We start from the raw sequence: 20,564 nt of genomic DNA, 5'->3' as shown, positions 1-20,564 counted from the left end.
GAGAGAGAGAGAGAGAGAGAGAGAGAGGAGAGAGAGAGAGAGAGAGGAGAGGGGGAAGGAGGAGAGAGGGAGAGAGAGAGAGAGAGAGAGAGGGAGAGAGAGAGAGAGAGAGAGAGGGAGAGAGAGAGAGAGAGAGGGAGGTTGGGTTTTTTGATGCAGTCTAGACAAGGTCTGAATACTTATCAGCTCTGTGTGCTTGTGAGCAGTATCAGAATCAGAAGTGCAGACTTGTCTTTGTTCGACACACACACACACACACACACACACACACACACACACACACACACACACACACACACACACACACACACACACACACACACTTGTGTATTTTACATGAACACACCATCTGTTATGATCCAGTTCTCACTTCAGTTCATGAAGCCCGACTGAGCAGCTTCATTCTACAGAACATGTAGAAGAATAAAAACACACAAACTGTTCACACTAAAAGTTGTTCATCTCTTCATCACGTTTCACCTTCAACACCGACTGTGTGTTGCCGCATTTATGCAGCCCAACAGTAAACTCACCACATGTGGCTACAGGGGGCGCTGTTGCTCAGTAGAACTAACATAGTGTTGCTTTAACGTGTCTGTGACATGTCATTTAAGTCTAAGTTATTACTACATATATATTTCATCTGGTACTACATATAAAAAATGTGTTTCACACAAGAACAGCAAACTGAATTTTTGTGCGTCATACGTATTAACAAAATCACAAAAAAATTAAAATGATTCTGGTTTAAGGTCAGAAGGATGAATTGTCTTCCACAACATTTACAAACTACAGTCTGAGTCATTGAAGCTCAACAGACGGCGTCAGTGTCCTACAAAGAGAAACACTGACCTCTGCTGGTGTAGTCTGGCCTATAGGTTGGGGGGGAAATAAGTTTTGTGTGAGAGAAAATACTACATTTATATTATATTAATATAGAAACAGGCCTTATAATAAACATTTTGCTATCATACCTGTTATTTTTATGTCCTAACACGTCTGTTAACCTTCGTTTCCTTTGTTTTTCTTCTAGTGGTTTTTGGTCTGAGTTCCAGTTGAGTTAAACCAAGTTTTATGTGTCTTAAACTGAATCACCCTAATAACGGGTTGAAGATTATCACTATCATTAATTATGTAAATGTTAATAACAGAAATAGCTTTTAGCTCAGAGCTGCATTCAGAGCAACTCTCTGAAATAGAGATTTTGGAAGAAGCCTCTCAAAGAAAACCACAAATTATATTGAAGATACTTTATAAAAACAACTGTGCATTTAGAATTGTTTGATTTAATTATCTTACAACTTTGCTCGTGTCACTTATTGGTTTGTTTTTTCTTTCTTCAGCGGACAGAACTGAAGATATACTAAATACGTGTGGACATGTGATCCTGTAGTAAGAGCATGAAAAACACCCAACACCTGAATCTCAAATTCTGACATCAAGTCTTTATTTTTCACTTGTTACTTGATCAGTACATGGACAGAGACAGTTTACCTTGTATATGTATTAATATATATTTAAACTTAACGGTACTTAATGACAACAACGCAGCGCTTCCCCTCTCGATAGAAACAAGCCCACAGGGAAGACCCCCCCCCCCCTCCCCTCCCCACCCCCCAATATGAAACACAATCCAGACGAGGAACAGAAACAGAACTTATTGCTCTATACAAATCATCGTAATGTTAGTAAGAAGAAAAGTAGCAGTACACATGAACCAATATCATTATATCAAGATGAGGTTACATCCTATGATTGACTAGAAAAAAGAGGAACTCCGAGGGAAGAAGAACGGAATCGATGTCGATCTTCACGATACGGTTGCGTTAAAAGTTGAAGCGTCCGGCTCAGGTGACCTGCTCTCTAAATAAAAAGTATCTACAAGTGCAAGGAGGACTGAGGTCAACACAAACTGATCCAGAAACAGCTTACAGGCGGTGCGGACTTTCAAAATAAAGCGCTAACGGTACGTGACTACGTGGAGACGTTTAGGAGGAGCAGGGTTTTCTTGTACAGGGTCAAGCGTCAAAGATGTGGGGCCACAAACCATAGTGAGGGTGAAGAAGACAATACTGTACGGCACTTCATTAAGGGGACAAAGTACATTCAGGAGCCCCCCCCCCCAGGCAGATTGAATAGAAGCAGAGTTAGATGGTAGAAAATGTTCAGAATATTACCGTGTACAAACTGCGCTACATGCAAACTTCAGTGTTGGTGAAATGACGAATGACTGTTTTTAATCAGACCAGTATCCTCCCATCATCATCATCCTCATCATCATCATCATCATCCCATCATATCATCATCATCATCATCACCGTCCCACGTTTTTCAGTTTCACGCTTCAACAAACAAAAAAATCACATTCTTTCTCTTTGACATTCATCCTGTTTTACAGAATCTCTCTCTCTCTCTCTGTGTCGTGGGAACAAACTCTCCTCTACATCTCTGGCGCCCCCTGGTGCACAGAAACAGCACAAACACCAGCGCTACTTTAGAAAGTGACTTCAGCTGATAGCCCTTTATGGTGGCGACCGGGCTTGCCTGTGAGAGCCGGGGCACCTTGTGAATTGGTTTTTTTTGGCAGTTGGGGGTGTGGGAAGGGGGTCGTCGGCTGGGGGTTGCCCTACATTCCGAGCTTGGCGCCCAAATGGCTCCAAAAAAGCCCCGCCCCTTACAGGCTGCCTCAGGCAAGCGCGCACCTCAGCGATTGGAAGCTACGCCCCTTTCTGACAGGGGACCAAAGGGTGTTTTTGTAAAAGAGGAAACAGTTGAAGGGGATGAGGGGACATGAACACACACGTTACCTGGGGACTCGAACTCTAAACGCCACGGACGAGGTGGTCCAGTGTTGAAACAGACAGCACGGCACGGCTTCACTAAAACTACACCTACATACATGTACTGCACTGTACTGTCGAGACTACGCATCGAACAACGAGCTAAACACAGAGCAACTCCTACTCGTGAAAAATGTATGTGATGTTTCCTCTTTGGCTTCGTGCCCTTTCAGAGTCCAGCTCCGTGTGGTTTCTGTTTGGACACACGTGTTGAAAACGTGTGTGTGGATACATGTGTGTGTGGGGGGGGTAGCTTTGGTTTGGGGGGTGGGGGCTGGACGCTGTAAGGGAAGGCTGCTGTTGCACGTTCTCTGTGGCGATCCGATAAAAAGAGGGGGTTTGTCGGGTCAGCCCCGGTTCGGCCTCGGTCCCCCTGGTCCGGTTTGGTTCGGGTCAGAGTGTGATTGTCGTGTTAGAGACCACAAAGAGACGACTATGGCCAGAACCACGTTCACGCACTAGAGTGAGGCTGCGTTCACACAGACGCAGAACAAGAATGACACACCCGGCTCGTTCATTTGAAATTACAAAGTGTGATGGCGAGAACGAGGATGTGGAGAATTAAAACGATGCAGCGCTGAAACTAGTTCCTGCAACAAACACAATGTGTTGTGTGATGTTTGGCACAAACACGTCACAGGTTAGATTTCTGTAGTGAAGTTAACGTGTGTGTGAACGCAGCCTCACACAATGATGATGGCGGTTTGATTCATGACTCTACTTGACTTGGTGCTGATGGAAAACGCTGCACTAAAGCTGCTACTACTCAGATACTAGACTGCCCCATGATGTCACATTCACATGCATATTAATAATTAATACTTATTCTAGCCTATACTCATGTAGTGGATTTTCTAAGAAATGATGACACACATCTTAAAGCTGCACTCGACAACACGACACTAATGTGGCTCCAGGAAGAACCTTTAAATTGAAATAAGCAGATAAACAAACTGTTTGGTTTTGATTTAGAGAAACAACACAACAAACTAAATAAATTATAAGAATGTGTCATGTTCCAATTAGTGTGAATAAGATTAACTTCTATGGGATGGTCCCACTTTGCAATTTAATCTCACACAGATAAATAATATTCCCCTATGAGGCGTAACTCTATTTCTACGTTTCATTAGTTACGTTAGACTGAATATTCATATTTATAATTCATTGGAATGGATGCAGTTGTTCACAGATTGTCATTTTGCTAAAAATCCAGTGATTCAAACACATGTTTGGTTTAACTTCAGCCTCATCGTGAACAGATTATCACGATAAAGCAGTAAAAATGGACAAAGTGTCACGTGGACGTTAGCTGAGCGACCTGCTGGTGAAATGTACGACTGCTGGTTTCCTGTCAGGACATTAGAAGAAGTTCCTGAACAGACTTATCAAACACGATTATTCTCTAAACCTATATTTGTAATACGTTATCGGAAAAGTGTTTACGAAGATTAAATAGGTCCGTCCATTTCCTCCATGTCAGTCGTACACCTGCTGCCTAGCAACAGTCCCACACGCTTCATATTCTAACACGACTTTACAATTGTATGATATGAAATCTGACCAAGTGCAGCTGGAAATCAGTGTGTGAAGCTATTCAGGCTAATTTATCTCCTCTAAGAACTACACGTGCACTGGACTACGATTGGCTGTGCCCTGCCGTCTGTCACACTCTGGACACGCCCCCTCTGATGCTCGCCTGTCACAGAGAGAAATACACAACACAGAGAGAGAAACTCACACTCCTGTAGAACAGCAACAACAACAACAACAACATAAATTGCTCGAAACTCTCTCTTAGTCAACCCCTAAAAAATGAACTCCTCCTCCACATCCGGCACTTTCACGTACTCGCACCACGTTGTGAACAGCAGCTCCAGGTCACATGTTGCTTCGTGGACTGTTGACAGGCAGGGTCACGCTCTTTGCTTTATTTCCGGGGTTGGGGGGAGGAGGAAAGGGGGGAAGGAAGGACGCAGGCAACGAATGAGGAGACAATTAGCAAACACAAGAACAAAAACAGTTGCCTATATTGTGATGGGCAACGAGGGTGGAGTTGAAGTGGATATTCATAAGGTGTGGGGGGTTTAGTAGGAATACATATGATATTATACAGTGGGCGGGGGGGAGAAGATGGCCGACAGAGAGAGCTGTCTCAATTCTGTCTCCTTCACTTCTTTAAAAACACCTCCCCACCTCCCCCACCTCCCCACCCCTCTCTCCATCCCTCTCCCCCCCCTCCCTCCCTCCTTCCATGACCCTTCAGCAGGACACCTCCATGGTGTGGGTGACCGGGCCCACCCCCTCGGTGCTGTCGGAGTGGGTGCAGGCCCGAGAGCGCGACCCGTCGATGGAGCTGGCGCTGGTCAGGGAGGCCGTCCTGGAGCGCACCAGGCGGGTCATGCTGGCGGAGGGCACTGGGGAGGAAGGGGGATGGGGATGGGGGTGGAGGGAGCAGAGATAAAAGAAGAGTTTAGCATCACGATTTGTAGAAAGATAAAAAAAAGAAGTGAGATCAGTTGATGTCGGGGAGATGTGGGGAGTTCATGCTAATGAGAACTAAAGAATATCTGGTTCTGCTGCTGGTGAGACGCTGCGTCGCTCAACTGGGACTCGACTGGTTTGTCCTATAAAGGCGTTAATGTCTCCACAAGCAGACACAGCAACATGCTGGAGAATCTCAGGGATCAGTTGGTTTTGTACAGTGTAATATGACTATTATTGAATTGTATTAAATTACACATCAATATTAGTCAAGTCAAGTCACAGTTGCTGTTTGCAAAGTTTAGAATGAACCCTGAAGCTCGATGAACTGATCCAGGCTCTGAATATGTTCAGGTCAAATCTGAGCAAAAGGTAATAATTTATTAAATTCCTCCAATAGAAATGTATCAAGATTTTATATATCAATTTAACACAAGTGACATAGCTGCAGTTACAAGTTTATCTACAGTTATCTTAACTTAGCTCAATTTATTGTTTGGCCACATGGGGGCAGCACAACAAACCTCTAACATACATTTGCTTTTAAAACTCTTACGACAAACGTTATAAAACTGTCGCCTGTTTCCACTTCGAGCAAACACGGAGGAACATTAGTGTTAATTTATGTTTATTGTCACCTGAAGATTTAGTCGATTCCTTTGTTCATCTATCAACTGGTTTTCCTGCTGCTGGGAACTGTTTTATATGATTATGGTTCATGGGCCTGAAAACAAAAACAATTAACCAGAGGCCAGACCATCTGATATTAACTCTTTTTGGAGATTTGAAAGGAACACGTTCAAATGTTTCATGTTTTATATTCTTCTTATGTGAAATAGACTCAGCAGAGAATCTCTACAACCCTGAAAGTATTTTAAATCATATTTGATATCATATTTCACACTATTACAGTTTGTTTATTAGAAGTTTTGTTTCCATTAGAAAATTATATACTTGTGGTTTTACATGTTAAACCTAATCTCAGTGTGTTTTAAATCTCCTCCCTCGAGCTTCTCTCTGGAGCGTCGAGCACGATCAGGGCGTTTTGTGTCTTTGAGCCTCTCTTTTGATTGGCTAACAGAAATGACCCCCAACACGTCAGAGCCTCATATCGACGATATCGAAGAGACGACCAACGACCTCCAGAAACACACAAACATCAGGATGCTTCTGAACTTTAATAAGAACTTTGGTGACATAGTCGTAACTTAGTTAAGATGCTGATATTTCAACCAATGATCGTGTTGTATTATCTTGATATTTTTCTTTTCTCCGACAGAATGATCTCTAAATGTTGTTGTTGAGTGCGGTGGAATGTTAACACCCACAATTTCTGAATATGTGCCTTTATACTTTATGATAAAAACAATATGATCTTAACTTTTCAATTTTAATAAGCATTAATCCACATTTTATTAAAGGACCTATATTTAGAGTTCGTTCTTCTAAAGCGTCTATAACTATTAATTTGCATATGTTGACGATGATTTTAAAGTCCGGAGGCTCCAAGCTAGCAGAAGGCCATGCAAAGAGCAGTACTGGAGATGTGATGGTAAAGGAATGGGGGAGGGGGGGGGGTGAGTAAAGACAGTTTATTTTTCCATGGGAGGAAAAATTCTTTTAGATGAGACAAAGATGGGCAAAAGTAAAGATTCCATAACAGCCCCAAAAATAGTGTATTAGTTGCAAAAATTAAAGATCAACATAAATTTCAAAATGCCAATATCATCGAACAGGGCAGCAATAAGAGGTCAGAGGTGAAGGGGGGAGGAGGAAGTACCTGGCCCTCCACTCAACCTCCGATCCTTCACATAAGCGACTGAGAGAACAGGGCAAGGGAGACAGAGCAAGATTAACACAACTCATATCCCGTCACGACACAGAACAACTTCCACTGAAATAGATTTGTACATGGAATTACTACAACTACACACAAACATACAGCACAAGTACAGACTTGTGTCGACCGCAGAAACCAGGACCCTTCGCAGGGACTGTGTACATTTCCACCATGGTCCAAAATTAAGTTAAATCTTTTTACCCCCTAAAAAGCGTGTTGAATCGGGGGACGTCGGATTAGTCGATATCTCACGTCCACGTCGAGAACAACGTTTTATTTCAGCCGCTGAATCTCTGCAATAGTTATAAAAATCTGTTTCCTTAACTCAGGTTCTGCATTTCGGATGTTTTGAATAATCTTTGTCACTCGTGCTGATGTTAACTCATTAACAGAGCGATGTACGTCTCCTCCATGTTTACTGTTTTTCTAGTGGTGCTACAATTATAAATAGATTTTCCATTTAACTATCTAAACTGTGCCAAACTGTCAGAATCATATTTGTCCCGCTGCAGTTTCTAAAACATAAAAGATAATTTTTTTGCTTCATTGTCGACCAGTCAAAACATCCATTAAGTTTTTACCATCCTCTGAAGACTTCTGTTTAAAATCATTGAATATTTCTTTCTCTGCGCTCTTGGCTGCAGCATGCATACTATTCCCAGTAGGCATTGCCGCCCCCTGGTGGATGTGAGTGGAACAGCATGTCGCCATATGTCGGCACTCACACCTGTTTTTTAGATCACGGTGGAAATGCAGCTGAACAACAGTCTGCAGGAATGTTTTAGTTCCTTTAATAAGATCCAGCTTCTTTTGGTGGAAACCTCTCACTCACAGATCACAGTTGTGTTTCACAGATACTTACTGTAGCCCATTCCCTGCAGGAAATACTTGAAGGCTTCAGTCAGCTTTCCAGGCTGGAAAACAACACGTCACAGTTTTCATTTCACTGATATCAGAGCTGACAGCGTTAGATGATGCATTCATGGTCCGTCTGGATTCTGGATTCTTGGTTGGTTTCATTTGATTGTGCGACAGCCTGGTGAGTGTGTGGTGCTGTTTGTCGGTGTTTTACCTGTGTGAGCTGGGGGAGTCCACCAGAATCGGCCATCTGCCACAACAGGATCAACAATGAACAGGAGAAAAGAGCTCACAAATACAGATTGACACCCTTTCTTCGTTAGTCTCTGTTTTACTGACTCTTTCTGAGAAGCTGAATATGAGGATTTATAACCATCTATGTCTGATTTTAGGCAAATCCCTGAAACTAGTGGCTTCCTAACAGCAAAGCATTTACTCCAGCTACCGACACACGGAGCCTCACAGTTGCCATAGAGACAAAAACATCTGCCAAGGCCACATTCTATTACAAAGAGCACTTGAAATTATTTTTGTGTGCACACGAGAGGCCGTTTGTTCCTGTGTGCTGATTAATATGAGATTGGATTCATTGTCTCTGGAGCCCACACATTAATCAAAACACGGGAACTAATTAATCTTTTTTTGATTTGATATGCAAAGACAAACTATCATCATGGTTACGTGCTAATTTTCAATTTGTGTCAAGTGGACACAAATTGCATCTCGTCAACAGGCAACAGCTTTTTTTTTAAAATCAAATCAAATCAGACGAATTAATTAAATTGTGCCTTTTATGCAAAGTTGCAATTCAGGGTGTTTAACAGGACAGATACAATAAAACAATATATTAATATAATGAGCAATGAAATGAGTGGATCAATTTAAATTTGTAGATTGAATACAATTTAATTTTCTTTGTAATAAATTTAGTATTTTTTTGTTAATGGTTAATCTGGAGTAACAGTTAAATTGTCACATTTGGTGATTTCAATTTAAGAAAACGAAATTAAAAATGTCAACAGCTTCTGTGTCGATGTGCAGCAGCTGCAGGTGAAACCAGGACGGACCATTACCTTCAGGAAGGTGGTGTTGGTCGGATCCAGTTTGGAGTTGCACTCAACCTTGAAAAAAACAACAACAGAAAATGAATAAGCAAAAAAATAAACTGATATAGAGACAAGAGACCTGATGATGTGTTGAAGTTAGAGATCATCACGACGTAGATGTGGATGTTATTGTTTGATTATATCAGTGTGTGTGTGTGTGTGTGTGTGTGTGTGTGTGTGTGTGTGTGTGTGTGTGTGTGTGTGTGTGTGTGTGTGTGTGTGTGTGTGTGTGTGTGTGTGTGTGAGTGTGTGTATGTGTGTGACCCAGATACTGCAGTGAGCTGCAGAGATGAGTCACTGCCGCAGCCAAAGAACACAGCCGTACTGTTAACACACAGACAGACACAGACACAAACAAACACACACACACAGGCACAGACACACACTGTCATTCACACACAGACTTAGTTTTTTCCTCTCTGCTGTATTCACATGCAAACATGAATAAAGCAAATACACGTTTGTCTGTTTTCTCTAAAATGGTCTCATATCGACGGATGCAGATGCAGATGCAGATGCAGATGCAGATGCAGATGCAGATGCAGATGCAGATGCAGGACAGATAATAATTGAATATCTCCTGCATGCGGAGCAGGAGATGTAAACACTGTGTGTGTGTTTTGGATTTAAATGAGATCTCTGAACGGATTCGCCTGCGATGCCAGAAGATACGACACCGAGCAAACACAGCAGCCTCAGCTGGGCCTATCAGCGGATATGAAATATTAACATGACCTCCATCTGTCACATGCAATAAAACAACCTCTGTCACCGCTCTGCAGCCTCCTATCTCTCCATCTTTCTCTCTTTGCGAGAGGTTCACAACAACATCTCCTCCTGCCCCCCCCCCTCTGCACCTCCGTCCCATCCCTGCTGCAAACATGCAGAAGATTAACTGGTGCAGAAGCACAGATATCTGGGCCACTTGAAAGTATAACACCAGAGACAGAGCGTCCTGGCCTCAGGGGAACAGCAACACACACACAGATGGACACAGACAGACTGGAAACAGACACACACACATTGCCTGTGAGGCTGAACCAGGTCTGTCGTCCTGAATGAGGACAAACAGTCTCCCAGAGGATTCACAAAACACCGAGCAGAGGAAGAGGAGGGGGAGGAAGAGTTCAGTGTTTCTCCGAGAGACGATCACCAAGAAGGAAGAAGGAGTGAATTAAAGGAGAAGGTAAATAAGAAGGATCACCAGGGGGCGCTGGTGAAACAGAGCTACAGCCAGAGGAGACGAGGAGAAAAAGGAGAAGAAGGACTCACCACTCCTTCCTCAGCCGGAGCGTTGTCTCCTACCACCAGCATCGTGGGACACCTGCAGGACAACAGCGGACATGTTTGATATTCAAACCAGTAGATGGAGGAGAATTTAATTTAAGATTTATTGGTTTAGATTTTTAAGGCTGAAGAAAATGATGATTCTTCTCATTATTTCTGTGTCGCAGGTTTTCAGGTCGTTTGCTCGTCACAATGTTTTGTTCACCAAACTCCTTCTTGGCTAAAACACAACGGTGGTAACTTTATATTTCTTTAAAGATTCACTACATATATTACATTGTTTGTTTTTATTGCTTTATTTAATTTGTTTCATTATTTTATTGCTTTTAACCAGGTATTTGGTATTTAATGCTTTATTTTACACATTGTCTTGAATTAACTTGTATTTCTTGTTTCTGTCTTTGAAGCACTTTGTGATTGTGATTTAAACATAAGGTTTATTATTATAAACAAGACGAACATGGACATGTTACCATGAAACCTGGTGGAAGGATGTGGTTTGGGTCAGAGTGGAACTTATTAAAATATGGAATATTTTTTCCCTTCTTTCACATTGTGAGATTTGATTTCTCAGATATTTATGAGAGTGATGTTCTAGTTTAATATTTGTTTTGTTTTCTTAATGTCAAAATCTTTGACTTTTGCAACAGAAACACCTGAAATAGTTTGGTTTAAATGACCTGGATGATGTAACTCACAGTGAAGTTAAACCTGTGTCTGTGGACTTACTTCAGGGTCTTGGCGTTGAGCACCGTCCCGCTGCGATTCATCTCCAGGTCCCTACGACTGAAGGAGCAGACATCATGAAGACAAGATAAAGGTTGTGTGTGTGTGTGTGAGAGAGAACGAGTGTGTGTGTGTGTGTGTGTGTGTGTGTGTGTGTGTGTGTGTGTCTCCACCTGTTGTACATGTTCCAGAAGAGCTGCAGGTTGAACAGGTTGACTGTGTTGTTGATCTGTTGTCGGTAGCTCTGCACCAGCTCTGTGTTGTTCATCAGCTCCTCCTGCACGCACACACACACACACACACACACACACACACACACACACACACACACACACACACACACACACACACACACACACACACACACACACACACACACACACCCCGCACACACACACACAATTGTTTCTAAATAAAGTCAGTTTTCTTCAGTCTAAATGAAGAAAACTGAAACAACGAGTTCATTTTATCTGTGGACCGTGAACGTACCTGACTGAAAAGATGTGGCAGCACCACGTCCGGCAGCGTGCTGGTCAGACCTGACAGCTGAGGAGAGACAACAGGGAGGTTATTACCGTGAGGAATCAAACGGTGGGTCTGGATTCCTGAGCTGTGAAAGTGGAGCACCTTGGTGGCAGCCCAGTCGATCCATCCTTTGCCATTGGGGTCGATGTTGAGCAGAACCAAACCCTCCACCAGGTCGGGGAAGATCAGCTGAGAGCAGAGAACACAGACGGATTCAAGAGGATCCATGGATTCAGAATATATCAAATCTAAATATCAAATTTATATCTTTAGAGGATCATTTAGAGGATATGTGGTTTGATCTGAATCGGACTCACAGCGAACTTGGCCAGAACGTAAGCTCCAGCTCCAACTCCGATCCCAACGATGCTCTTAAATCTGAAAAGATCATTGATCCATTAGACGCCGCGTTTTAAAAGTGAAGGAAACACCGGCAGCATCTTACAGAATGTTACTGGTGGACAGAGACACAGACACAGAGACACAGATATACAGTATATATAACAATAATGATTGGTTGGTGTTTTTTCACCAGAGCTTAAATGTGCGTTCTTTGTGTAAAGTGTGTAAAATGAAAAGAGAAAATTGAATTTAAAAGCAAAGAGCACAAACCCAAAGTGCTGCACCACAGTCGGCAACATCCCGGCCAACTGGTCCATGGTGGGATACTGGTACCTGCAGGGAGACAATATACATGATGTGTCTTGATGAATCATGATGCTTTAAACTTTTACACTGAGTAAAGTGAGGTGTGGAAATCTGAAATTAAGATTGGAAAACCGACAAAGAAGAAGAAGAGGAGGAGGAGAAGGAGAAGAAGAAGAAGAAGAAGAAGAAGAAGAAGAAGAAGAAGAAGAAGAAGAAGAAGAAGAAGGAGGAGGAGTTCAGGTTCCTTTACCCCTGTGGCATCTGAGACGCTCCGACCTGCTGCCCCGGGGCGTCGACGTGACAGACCACAAAGTGCTTGGTGATCTCCTGCATGTCCTCGTTGTTGAAGAAGGAGTTGAAGCACAGCTTGTCTGTCGGAGAGCGAGGGGGGAGGAAAGGAAATGAGGGAGTCAGTCAGAGGACGGAGGAAGGACAGGAAGCAGAGGAGAGTGATCACATCTCACTCAGAGGGAGGATTAAAGTGTCTGTGCTTCAAAGACCAAAGACTGTAAATATCAGTTTTTAGTTTATCTGTGTTCATGTGCAGCTGTTAACTGAGATCAGCAAAGATGTCGTCTGGACCTAAAACGTAATAAACTGTAATTTGAGTTAAATCTCTTTTCTCTCAACAACCCCCCCGAGGATTCCTCTCACTAACGAGCTCCATTTCCTGAACCAGTTTAAACTCAGTAAAGTGAATTCTGACGTCACATGTTCGATACATGTCCCTGCAGATGTCTCACTTTCCGCCCCGTGTGCGTCAGACTGGTTGTTTCCTCGAGCTCTGGTTGAGCGGCGTTAATGAATCGGACCAATGGACAGGACAACTGGGTCAGAAGTGACAAACAGGAGGCGGTGACCTCTCTGTCTGCGCCACAGCGCCACCTGAGGACAGGGGTGAGAAGGTCCTCCCACGTTTGTGCTGAATCATCGGCGGGATGAGGGATGAAGTCTGCACCGTGACCTACTTCCTCCTTTTGCCCTTTCTTTCTCTCTCTCCGGCTAATCCTCCCTCTCCCTCTCTCTCTCCTCTTCTTCTTCTGTTTTTGTTCTCCTCCTCTTCCTCCCTTCTTTCCTCTGCAGTCAGACAGAAACACAGACGCCTCCGTGCGTTACTTTGATTTTCCTTCTCGTCTTAACGTCGGTTTCGGGGCCACGACCTCTTTTCCTGCTCCTTCAATCATCTTCCTCTTCCCAACACACTTCTAATCTCTTCTTCTATTTTTCACTCCCCTCTTCTCTCCGGTTCTCTTTGTTCTTTGTCTTTACTTCTGTGTTTCATCTGCCGGGCCATCTGCCGTTTGGACTCATTTTAAATTCATCTTTTCAGTTACTACAAACCAAATTTTCCTTCTCTGAGTTCCTGCTCCGTCCTGTGTTAATGCAGCAGAGTCGAGTGATTTAGTGACTGGTCATGAATACTAATAACCTCCAGGTGCTGCAGCGAAAACAACTTCGACACTGAGCTAATTCTGCGATATGTCACTTTATTCTACTTCCCTGTGTTTGCATCGTGAATTCAATCTGTTCTAAATAAGATGCATAATCGTCTTATTTGATAATCAAAATAAACGCAGCAGGACAGATATTCAAATCCCATATCTGCCGTTTTTGGATCAGCCCCCGTCCCTGACACGCCATCCTCCAAACCCCCCCATCGCCCCCCGTCCCACCTCCACCCGTCAGTGCTGCATTGCTGCTGGCCGCGCCCCGCCTCCCTCTGCAGGATGTTTTTCTGACCTACATTTCATCGATGACTCTCGCACTCGACCCCTTTCGTTTGCATCCTCGTCTCCTCGTCTCCTCGTCTCCTCGTCTCCTCGTCTCCTCGTCTCCTCTCTTCTATTTCTGTCGCAGCCGTTTTGGCTCCCGGCCTCTTTTCTATGTCTCGTTGTTTTTGTTCTAATCTCCTCTTCCTCCTCTGACTTTCTGCACATCTGTCCGTCCTCTCCTCTTCACATGGATTTATGTTGTATTATCCCTCCCTCTATTAAATTACTGCCCACTCAGAGTGTATGAAGTGTTGGCGTGGCCGGCAGGCTGAGCTCTGGCCTTTCACAATTCACCACAGAGATGATTTTATAACCACAACACTGGTTCTCTGGTGTTGTGGTTATAAAATCAATGAAATCAATGAAATCAGTTGTGATTTAATTAACTTCGATCTCAACTCTTCAGTTTCTCAGATGCGGGAAAATGTGACGAAACCGAAACTGAGCTGAAATTATTTTAAAACTTCGTGACTCATTTGTCACTTGTTTCTTTTAATTGTGTGTGAAGTTGGTGACAACGACGATAACAAGTGTGTGTCTGTGTGTGTGTGTGTGTGTGTGTGTGTGTGTGTGTGTGTGTGTGTGTGTGTGTTGGCAGAGTGAAGGCAGGGAGGGATAGTGTAGCATGGATGCCAATTATCACCTTTAACAAGAGCAGAAACACCTTACACAGACACAACACACACACACACAGACAGACAGACACACACACACACACACACACACACACACACACACACACACACACACACACACACACACACACACACACACACACACACAGACAGACAGACACACACTCCTCTACTCACGGTTCAGTCCCACGTCGTGGTAGGTGAGGATCGCAGGCTTGTTCCCTTTGGGCGCCCCGCGGATAACCACATGCAGCATCCCATAAGGAGTCTCCACATCATGTTCCTGTGAAACACAAAGAACATTGTCACCTGGTGCTTCACACACACACACACACACACACACACACACACACACACACACACACACACACACACACACACACGCACGCACACACACACACACACACTGATCCACACGTGACGATCCCACAACCTGCTTTTTATTTTATTTTATTTAATTTCATCCTCAGGGCTGTTCCTCATTAATCTTCTTCTGCAGGAGCTCAAGTGGAGACGTGAACCATGTTGTAATTTATTGGAGATTAATTGACTTAACAGGCGGTAACTCAATAGTAAATGGTTTCAAATGTAGAGTGATAAAAATCCTTATTATAGAAAATAAAGACGTATTTCATATTTCTAGTCATTCTAACCAAGGTTAAGTGTCTTTGAATATTGTTAAAAGTCCGATATAAATTAAATGTATTCTTATTATTTACAGTAAATCACTGAGGAGTGTGATGGTCTGATAACTAAAGATGATGAAGATGAATCTGCAGCTGGACAGTTGCTGCTCGAGGGAAATTAAAACTGAACTGATTCATTCACGGACCTGTAGGAACAAAGGATTTTGTGTTTTCTAATACTTGGTTTTAGAAAGAGAGAGAGAATAGTTCAAGCAAATCCCACTGACTCCTGACCTGGGATCTGTGTTACACAACTTCTGTTATGTTTCCTGTTTGTTTCTCTTCTGCAGCTAAACCATCAAATAAAGGCGACAAATTAAAGCTGTTGTTTCACGGAAAATCTGTCAAATCGTTTCCAAAGACTTTCTCCACCCACGACTTTAATCTTTAGTTATTTTTGTGTCCTTCACAAACGAGACGTTATCTTTTATAAACACAAAGAGCAGGAGAAATATAGAAAAGTATATGAGTCATAAACACGACGGCTGTTTGGATGTCAGAGAAAAACGAGGAATGGAAATGAAAAATTACAAATCTGAGGAATAACAATGAGTGGAGATATTTCACGTCTTCCGTCAAAATGTGATGATTCATCAGAGCAACGGTGACGCAGCAGATTCATTTTACCTGAATGACATTTATTATATATAATTAAATATGTATATCCTGTATATTTACACCAGATTCATAACCCAAATATACTAGATATTCATTTTGAAGATCCATAAAGGATTTTTATTCAAACATCCACAACAAAAAGAAATGTAAATAACGTAGAAGTTAATTTAGTTTTTGCTGATTTGTTGTCGTTGTTATTTTGAAACGACTCTGAAGTTCTCCGACTTCTCGTGATTCAGAAATCTCTTTTTGTTCTGACCCACATTTTGTCTGCGTTCGCTGGTCAGAGGCAGACAAACTCAAAATGGAGGAAGGAGATATGTGGCACCATGAGCTGCGTAATGTAGCTGCACACACACACACACACAGATGTACACACACACACACACACACACACACACACACACACACACACACACACACACACACACACACACACACACACACACACACAGTGTTTTGGGATTATTCTGCCTGGTTTCAGGGGCAGTGAAGCTTTTGCTGCTGATTCTGACACGTTCACTCTGAAACAAACACTGATCCAACACACACTCACTCGACCGCAGCACAGAAACACACATCGCTTATTTCAGCCTGCGGCCAAAACTCAGCCTAATCCTCCCGGCCGGTGCATCGTCATGCATCAGACGGCAGTTACCAGTTAATCCAGGCAGATTATCTCTCTATTACTTCAGCATCAACATCAGTGTTATCTGCAATCAGCTCTAATTTGAGGCCACGATTCACAGCCTCAGCGGCTGGATCCTGGGAAATGTGAGGTGACCTGATGACCTTCACACCTCCAGACAAAACACTCACAACATCTGTGTGTGTGTGTGTGTGTGTGTGTGTGTGTGTGTGTGTGTGTGTGTGTGTGTGTGTGTGTGTGTGTGTGTGTGTGTGTGTGTGTGTGTGTGTGTGTGTGTGTTTTCCTTTAATTCCCTTTGTGTGATTTATTTTTATTTTATTTTGCAAATCACGAAAGCTGCACACCTCAAATGATTCCATCCCTTCCTCACACAAACACCTTCACTCGTCCTCTTCAAGGTTGCAAACATGGATGATAACAAAAATGGATCAACACCTCCTTCACAAAGACAAACACACACACACACCCACACACACACACACACACACACACACACGTGTTTATCTGCAGACACACACTGCAGCGGCGCGTTGCTGCATTGCACAGCATCTGTTTACATGCCTTAGTGTGTCAGTGGGCCATGGATGAAGGACTGACCCATGATCTGACACTGACGCTGCAGTTTCTTCATCTCATCACAGACAATAAACATCATCATCATCATCATCATCATCATCATCATCATCAATCAGACAAAGATGAAGACATTTATTCTGACCCATTCCACACCAGATTCCAGATTTTTTTAATTCAATATTTCCAGCCCACTGTCTGTGCCTCAGGATCCATCATGCACTGCTCCCCTGCCACTCACCCCATCCCAGCACTCAGGCATGGCTCCGCAGTGACTGTACTCTCAGCTGATGAAGAGGAGGAGGAGGAAGACGAGCAGCCAGGCCTCTCCTGTTTTAAGGGACTAGGTCCTGGTGAGCGCTTGCACTCGGATGTGGAGCTGGAGAGTCGATGCCGCAGGCTGCTGCAGTGTCTTTGTGTGCTCGGCTCCCACCCTCCCTGTTAAGCTGCCGCCCGCCTCCCTCCCCTCACCCTTTATAGGCACCGCAGACAGGGGGTGGGGGAGGCAGCTGATGACTGGCTCACCGCTCCGACTCCCCTCAGGATTGGTCTGCTGCCTTGTCTGTCTCTCTCTCTCTCTCTCTCTCTGATCTATTCAGTTCTGCTCATCAACCTTGTTTTGGCAAAAAAAACAAAACCGCTGCCGTTTGTATAAATGAGGCGTAATGAGGCCGAATGTCTGGAAGCAGATCGCCAGGACAAAGAAGAGCGTCTCTCAGTGGAGCTCACATCTCAGCCAAGGCCCTTAAATTCCATCAGGCTGCACCAGATTACACAAACTCGTAGATATCAGTACTTTAAATATGTCTGATCATCAACACCCATGAATTATTCTCTGAGAAATCTGTGAAAGTGCAAAGCAAGCGATTAAAATAAATTCTGGATCCTTGTCGACCCGATGTCTCCTCCTTCCGGCAGGTTGTGTAGAAATCTGTGCAGGGTTGTGTTTGACTGTGTGTGATTTAAAGAGTCAACAATCTAGACTAACGGCTTTATGTAAACAAAATGTGTATTTTAAAGAAAGCAGTGACGTCCCAAACAGAGGACGATACTGGATCTGTAACTATAATTTGCCGAGTTGTATTTAATTTGATTCATCGTGCAAACCTGCATCACTGCTGCGAGTCGTGTTTCCAGATTCTACAACACTTCTGTGCGTTTGGATCTTTTTGACGGGTGGAGTCAGTGACTGAATCGTGTTGATGTCACACTGTGACCTGAAGTGTCACATCTGATGGAACAGATAAAAACAAACGGAAAGTCGGTTCCCAGCTGGAACCATCCGGTTTTCAAACGAGGAGAACGTCAGAGTCACTTTTATTACAAAGGTTCTGGTCAAACTGGTGGAGCCTGAAGCGAACGTGTCAATCATCGACTGGAAATAAAGATGGACGACATGACGGCTCCTTTAAAGTGAAGCCAAAGTGTCTTGATCACCCCCTGGTGGCTGGCTGCAGTGTAGGTCACAAACCCTGCCTCCTCCATGTTAGCAGATGGGACATGGACCAAACTAACCAATCAAAGTAGAAGCTAAATAAACGTTTCTCAAAGATGGCATTTGTTTGTATTCTGGATATTTTGGCTTCGTTTGTAGAGAGAAGGAGGAAGTGGAGACACGTCGTCCATCTTTATTTACAGTCTATGAGTTCAATGGAACAAGTTTCCTCGACAGAATCCGTTCGTGGAAAAGAGCGACGAGAGGATTTGAAACTGTCCAGGGTCCAGGAAGTAAAATAAAAGTGGTTTTAACATTTTTACGGAGCCTCTAATGACACTCGGTGTCGCCGACGTGCTAAATTCCACTTCATGTAATTAATGAATCATCTTTTTATCCATTAATTAAAATAGTTGAAATAAAACGAGGATGAGAAGTGTACGTGCAGATTCACAGGACTGCGATGGTGTCTGAGTGACTATCATGCTGACTGCAGCACACACACACACACACACACACACACGCACACACACACACACACACACACACACACACACACACACACTTTGTCACCCAGCAGCCCCCCCGTCTCTCCCTCTATTCCCTCCGTCCTGTTGACAGAACGCTCGTCGTGCTGACTCGACTCACAGAGACGCTCTTCGTCCTCTCTCGTCCTCTTTCGGACTCTTTTCTTTCACAGAGGAGCTTAACTCCCTCTCGGCCTGTTTTTAAACTCACAGTCTCTGCCTGACGGACGGACGACAAACGGAAACTAGAGAGTTTATCACATGACTGATGTCCCTACAAGTAGGAACTTAAGCTCCATATTATAAACTGTCACGGACACAGAGTCAGATCAGTTTAGCTGCAGCTGACGCTTCTTGCTAATCTGCCTGCGTCCCTGAATATTTTAAAACTTCTCGTTAACTCTAAAAACTTTGTGGTGATATCAGTTTGTCAAGATTCAAGATTTGTACTCAGCACTCATCCAGGTTCAATCCAGGTTTAAAGTCTGCGTTTTCCTCTAAGCTGTAAAATGATTTCATCCACTTTTGATTAGAAGGTGTTAACTTGTTCATGTATACAGTAGATAGATGATGTGGAGACGTCCCAAGACGGTTTGAAACTCTAGGTGGCGCTATGAGCCACGTTCAACCCATAAATTAATGGTTTCTATTTAAATAAATGAGGTAAGAAATGTGATATTAAAACTAACATTGATGTGTTTCATCATCAACAGTCATAAAGGACATTTAGTTTGCCTTATATCTTTAAGGTTGAACTGTGAAGAATATATTAAACTGGAGATGAAGGGCGACAGACAGCCAGAAGAGAAGAGATGATGCTGATGATAAAAGATAAAGAGGCTCAAACTCTCCGGCAGCAGCAGCTCTTACCTTCCAATCCCCTGCAGGCATCAGCTGTTCACAGCTTTCCTGCACAGACACACAAACAGAGACAGATAGACTGAGAGACGGAGGTTGACACAGAGGTGAGAGACATCATCACACAAAGGGATCATCCACAGAGGAGCAGCACAACCTGCACAGAGTCCAGACCCCCGATACAGGAAACACACAAAGGCACCTTAGCGTGACAAGTTCACCTGTTTCTACACAAACACACTGATGTGTGTTTGAACAGGTTAAATTTGTAAAAGTGAGATTCTACTATTAGGTGAGTTTAAATTGGCACTTCAGCAATTTATTACTGCAACCTCCAAAAACACATGGGAAAGAACTACATTTCCCATGATGCAAAAATAAACATCTGAAAATAAAGATGTGAGCCATTTAACGTGATAAAGCAGGGCTTATAATGATGTCAATTTATTCAACGCGTTTGTCCATGTCCCATCTGTTAACATGGAGGAGGTAGAGGT

The 20,564-nt window shown here is 43.3% G+C and overlaps 1 protein-coding gene across 9 annotated transcripts in view; it reads right to left on the bottom strand.

Annotated features, from left to right (window-relative positions):
• Positions 1-4,805: 4,805 nt before the first annotated feature.
• The window catches only part of ndrg4 (NDRG family member 4), a 32,803-nt gene continuing 17,044 nt past the window's right edge, over positions 4,806-20,564 (bottom strand). For 6 of the 9 annotated variants that reach the window (XM_047339911.1, XM_035156876.2, XM_047339914.1 and 3 more), the window contains 15 exons: positions 20,080-20,118; positions 14,899-15,004; positions 12,565-12,685; positions 12,279-12,341; positions 11,984-12,044; positions 11,769-11,855; positions 11,631-11,687; positions 11,315-11,418; positions 11,145-11,201; positions 10,401-10,452; positions 9,096-9,143; positions 8,237-8,272; positions 8,027-8,078; positions 7,105-7,143; positions 4,806-5,257 (listed from right to left, as the gene is read on the bottom strand). In XM_047339911.1, coding sequence (XP_047195867.1) covers positions 5,103-5,257; positions 7,105-7,143; positions 8,027-8,078; positions 8,237-8,272; positions 9,096-9,143; positions 10,401-10,452; positions 11,145-11,201; positions 11,315-11,418; positions 11,631-11,687; positions 11,769-11,855; positions 11,984-12,044; positions 12,279-12,341; positions 12,565-12,685; positions 14,899-15,004; positions 20,080-20,118 — 1,077 coding nt within the window. In that variant the 3' untranslated portion in view covers positions 4,806-5,102. Of the gene's footprint in view, positions 5,258-7,104; positions 7,144-8,026; positions 8,079-8,236; positions 8,273-9,095; positions 9,144-10,400; positions 10,453-11,144; positions 11,202-11,314; positions 11,419-11,630; positions 11,688-11,768; positions 11,856-11,983; positions 12,045-12,278; positions 12,342-12,564; positions 12,686-14,898; positions 15,005-17,488; positions 17,715-20,079; positions 20,119-20,564 lie in introns of those variants that run through there. The other 3 variants (XM_047339917.1, XM_047339912.1, XM_047339918.1) reach the window with 3 other exon arrangements.

Source organism: Hippoglossus stenolepis, chromosome 5, assembly GCF_022539355.2.
Source record: "Hippoglossus stenolepis isolate QCI-W04-F060 chromosome 5, HSTE1.2, whole genome shotgun sequence".
Lineage (NCBI taxonomy): Eukaryota > Metazoa > Chordata > Actinopteri > Pleuronectiformes > Pleuronectidae > Hippoglossus > Hippoglossus stenolepis.
This window is presented reverse-complemented; position numbering and strand designations above follow the sequence as displayed.